This window comes from Alosa pseudoharengus, unplaced genomic scaffold, assembly GCF_046254945.1.
Source record: "Alosa pseudoharengus isolate Yale_2024_CS ecotype anadromous, Long Island Sound unplaced genomic scaffold, YU_APseudo_1.1 YU_APseudo_1.1_scf_16, whole genome shotgun sequence".
NCBI lineage: Eukaryota > Metazoa > Chordata > Actinopteri > Clupeiformes > Clupeidae > Alosa > Alosa pseudoharengus.
In genome coordinates, this window is record NW_027468630.1 from 28,196,166 (window position 1) to 28,201,497 (window position 5,332).

The 5,332-nt window shown below is 43.3% G+C and overlaps 1 protein-coding gene across 1 annotated transcript in view; it reads left to right on the forward strand.

Moving 5' to 3' along the window:
• Positions 1-583: 583 nt before the first annotated feature.
• The window catches only part of elovl6 (ELOVL fatty acid elongase 6), a 21,951-nt gene continuing 17,202 nt past the window's right edge, over positions 584-5,332 (forward strand). Inside the window, exon 1 of the mRNA XM_076287607.1 lies at positions 584-854. Within this exon, the coding sequence (XP_076143722.1) occupies positions 772-854 (83 nt within the window). The 5' untranslated portion in view covers positions 584-771. The remainder of the gene's footprint in view (positions 855-5,332) is intronic.

Genomic DNA, 5,332 nt, shown 5'->3' on the forward strand with positions numbered 1-5,332 from the left:
ATTGCACCGTGTAGACAACCCTGACCTGATTATCCTTACAAGGTGATCAGTCAACCATCGGATGCAAATCATCAGAGAATAAAATAAATAAAAATCAGCATCCAACTGATGACTTTAATCAGGCCATAGGTTCAAGGTTCACAGCTCACAGACTCCCCACCCAGAGTCTTACAAAGCCAGGTTATGGGTGCATGGATCACGCCACCTCTATTCAATTCTGTTATTAGGCACATTTTGTCACAAACTCTAAAGATGGATGGGCCTTCAGGTAAAAGAAAAAGCAAGCCTCTGCTAGGGGCATTTAAAGGATAAATAAAACACAATTAGCTATAAAGAATGACTAACAATGACTAAACAATTTTGAACATGTTATGAAATGTTATAAGTCCAGCCAAATATATTAGTTTGCTTAAGCGTCCCTGAATCATTATCTGTGTCAAAGGTCACTGTAGCAATCGGGTGACGACATTCGCAGCCCTGCCGTGTTTGCAGTACTACAAAAGTGAAGACACGCGCAGATAAAGCCTGGAACTGAAGGCGTTAGGACCGTGATACCACTTCTTAGGCAGGAGGGCGTATGCCGGTTGGAAGTGGAAGGCATATAGGCTGACATCGGAGATCTACTGAATGAGTTCCTGGCAGCGGCAAGCGCAATGCAAGATAGGGGCCGCGGCTGAGTTGGAGCGCGATTTAAGGCGGAAACTATTTGAATATTTCGCGTTTCGTCTTGTCTTGCCTTCACGTCCGCTTTGAAAACCCAGAAGAGAGACAATGTCGGTGCTAGCGCTGCAAGAGTACGAATTTGAGAGACAGTTCAATGAAGACGAAGCCATCCGGTGGATGCAGGAAAACTGGTACTGTGTTCTTGCTGTGGCTGAGACGTTGATTTATGTGTGGTTATCTCTAGCTTAAACATGCGTTTTTTCTTTCTGTGAAATAGGCCTACTGTATAAATTGCCTGTTATGTGAAATTAATACAAAACGAAAAGAACACAATTGACGCTAAACATTCATTGGCTGATACCACAGTCTGCATTAATAGGTCATCTTTTTCGCAATGCTTTAGGAATGAGATTAACGTTAGGTCTGGTCCGCGTAATCTTGCATCGTTTCCTGCATCTCTTTCTGACATGCTTTCAGTGATTTGACGGAAACGTGTGTATTTGAGACACAGTGATCATGTTCCAAGTATTCAAAGTAATGCTCTAATATGTCTCCTCAATGACATAGCGGGGATTTCATCCTCTTAGCCAAGGTATGCTACTCTACTAGCTGGCATGATCAACCTGAATGGAATAGCAGAGGCTACATTATAGGCTATGTACCGTTACAGCCATCCAGTGAACCGATTGTCTGGCTAGATTACGCTTTTAGAGCGCACGAGTTGGTATTTCAAAATGAGATGAAGGAATAACCCATTCCAATAGCATTTTGACCAAATCGTTGCTGTCTGCATTATGTAGACTACCCTTGACATTAAACATGGTTCATTAAGCTTAGGCTACATGTTATCTTACAATGAGTGCTAATAGGCTACTATTAATGCCCGAAAAGCTGTCGAAAGCATAATGCGGTTTCGCATTGAGGTAGCCTAACCTATGCTGTTACTGTAACGGGAAGAATTAATTGCTTTCCGAGAAGCTGGCGAGAGGGCATGGGTTTATACAGCCTACAAGACATCGCGTTTTATTTCTGTCTGTGGTGTGAAAATCGTAAACCATTGCTGCATATGGCATTCATTGTGTGCAGAGCTTTTAAACTTAGTTTTATTTTTGAACAGAAGATGGATTTCATTTGACCAAGTCATGCGGTTAGTCACTGTTTAATATGGGCATCATCGCTCCTCAAATGTAGGCTACGGGTAGTGGCGTGGAAGGCAGGGTAGGTACTGGGTAGTTATCATGTCCTTGTTACATTTCGCATCTTCCGCTGTGGCTCATGTCCTCTTGGGAGACCCATGAAAACACACATGGCGATGCGCAACGCGCCGGTTTGTCAAAAGCTGACAAATGTATCCAGAGTTGGTTGTCATTCGTAGCCGACTCCCTACGGATCAATTTCACGGTATTGTAATTTCTGGTAGCGCGTGGAAAAAGGAGCAAGTGAGGCTGCTCGCGAAATCATAGCGCAGGGCCAATGGGAGCCATCTACTGATGTCTGCTGACAGCGCGAAGACCAATGAGTGAGCCGCACGCCTGTGGCGACCTCACCGGGTTGCTCTTGTAGCGCATCGTACAGAGCTGTCTCGCGGAGGACTTGGTACCCGCCAGTCGTCAACGGGCAATTGTCCTTCCATAAAACGCCAGACGACCCTAGGTCTAGATCCATCTACTACTATGTGTGCGTATCAATGTACGTGCATCATTTATGAACTAGGGCTGTTAGTTGAACAGATTCACACAAACACACACACACACATTTAGTGTGGCAGGTTTGCAATGCTGGAATGATTTCATGCAAGGGTATTAGGTCACACAGAAAGTGAGTATGTCTACATAACTGGAAAGATGCCCAACTATATGGTATATTGATATTACAGTGCCAGGAAATAGGCTTGTACAGGCTTGTCACACTGCAAGTTAAAGATGATGACATGGAAATATTTCTTCTATAGAAGTTCTCCACTTCTGTATGTCTTGAAACATCTATGATGAAATGCTTGGGAATATGTGGATCACTTCTCTTTCTCTCTCTATCTGTGTGTGTGTGTGTGTGTGTGTGTCCGGGTGTGTATGTGCCAGGAAGGGGCTGCTCATGTGGTCAAGCTGGGTGGGAATTAGCTAGGGAAAGAGGACGCTCCTTTGGACAGTATCTTTACATGACCACTTACATTATGGCTCTCCAGTCATTCGTTGCTCACACACACTCGCCTCATCCCTAGTCAGTCGGTGCTCACACACACTCCCCTCATCCCTAGTCAGTCGTTGCTCACACACACTCGCCTCATCTCCAGTCAGTCGTTGCTCACACACACTCGTCTCACCCCCAAGTTGACAGATTGCAGCTAGGCTACAGTTTCACATTTGGTCTCTATCCAACAAAAGTGTTGTTAATGAGAGCAATGTATGAATAAGAGTTCTTCAGAGAGAGGGAGGGTATGTGAGAAAGACCCTGGGAGAGAGGGAGGGAGAGAGGGAAGGCGAGAGGGAAGGAGAGATGTGAGAGAGCAAGTGTTCGGCAGACAGAGTGTTAGGATAAGCAAGAGGATGAGACAGAAAGGGAGAGAGAGAGTGTAAAGAACAAAAGAAAGAAAGATATTGTTAGGAAGCTAGAATGTGAGGAAGAGAGAGAGTGAGTGAGAGCAAGAGAGAGAGAGAGAGTGGAAGAGAGACAGTGGGCGGCCACAGAGTGCATGGTCCACTCGACACGCAGCACAGCACGGCTGTACTCAGTTGGTCACCAAGAAAGCGACTCCACCCTCTCCTCCGGCATAGCGAGCCCACCCATTCTGAGGCCTCTGCCCACTCCTGAGCACGATGCCCACTCGGCCATGCCCATCCATTGTCCATTGTGACGTGGAACAACGGCGCTCACTGTCTGGGTAGGTCGGGGAAGAGCAGCTGGTGGCACCATGGAGGTGGGGTGATGGAGACACTCTCTGCTCTGACCCTTGACCCTTGGTCCGGCCCTGTCCGTTTCAAGGACACTCACCACAACTTATGGATTCAGGCCTAGATAACAATAGTCAAAGGTGTGTCTGTGTGTGTGTGTGTGTGTGTGTGTGTGTGTGTGTGTGTGTGTGTGTGTGTGTGTATCAGGCATATGGTGCCATTAATGTCTCAGACACTGGCCACACCTAGCCTCGCTCAGTCTACAGTTGACCCAGACTGATGAACCTTATGGGTCTATAGGTAGCTTTTCTACAGTTGACCCAGACTGATGAACCTTATGGGTCTCAGTAGGTAGCTTTTCTACAGTTGACCAAGACTGATGAACCTTATGGGTTTCAGTAAGTAGTTCCTCTACAGAGTTCTCCATGACATACATACATCTGTTTTGCTTTTTAACAGAAGAGGTTGCTTACATCATGTGAGAAGTTAAGACAAATTTGGTGATCATTGAACGCTATTTTAGAAAACATTAAGGCTGTCTCTCAAACACCTACTTGCCTACTTCAAATACTTAGTTTAATTACACTTATATAGCCATTTTCTACTGCTCCATCCTGCACATACACTTATTCTTACTACTCTTATGTTACTGTTTCTGCACTACAATGGTACTGTTACCACACTGCACATAGCTGTACATTCTGTGCATATCTGTCTATATTTTCCATACTGAATATCTGTATTTATTCTGTTTTCTTATATTATATTCTGTTAATACACTGCATATATCTACCGGTATATTATTCTTACTACTATTATAATGTTACTACATTGCACATATATGTACATTGTTCATATTACATAGCCATATTTATTCTGCTCTTATAAGGTAACTGCTAATACACTGCACATAGTTATATTTAATTTATATTGCTCTAAACCACCTTCTATAAATCAACTGTATACTACTGTCTATACTGCACTATATTTTTTGACCTGTCTATGCACCACCTGTCTATACTTTGTATATCACATTGCACTTTTTTGCACTTCTGGTTGAAACTGCACTTCATTGCTCAGTGCACTAGCAGTACTGACGGGAAGTGTGCAGCTTGAGACACAGCCCTTGCCTTTTCTTTACAATGATTGTCAGTTGAGTGGAACGTGCTTAATGTAAAATGCTGCCATAGTCATGATGACAGACATAATTGTGTATGACAAGATATGTCAATGAAAAAATTGATTTTTCGATATTTTTTGAATATTACTATTAATGCATTCCTTATGTTGTTAACTTTTTTTTGGCTATTCTGTTTCAGGGGGTTTTCTTTTGAAACCGCTTTTTTTTTTTTAAACTGTTCCAACCGCAAGGTTGTAAACAGAACAAATATTAAACATAGGCGTGAACATAGTGAAATTAAACAACACAAATGATAATTTGACTGTTTCAGCACACTCCGAAGAGACCCAAGGTTAGTGTTCATGGAATATGCACTTATCAATGTGCATTTTATGCCTTAAAGTAATTTTGGACTGTAACTAGATCATCTTTTCACTTGCGAAGTTGTGTAAGTTAGTGTTAATTGACGTGAATGAACATCAAAATACTCCCACACCGGTGACTTCAGAGTAGCAAGAGAGGCTTCGATTTCGGTTGGTTGATGTTTTTTTTTAACTGACTGCAGCCTAAGTTAGAGGAGTGTTGACGCTGCAGTTTAACACACGTGTGTGTGTGTGTGTCTGTGTGTGTGTCTTGGCATACATGCTGGACGTGACATTGG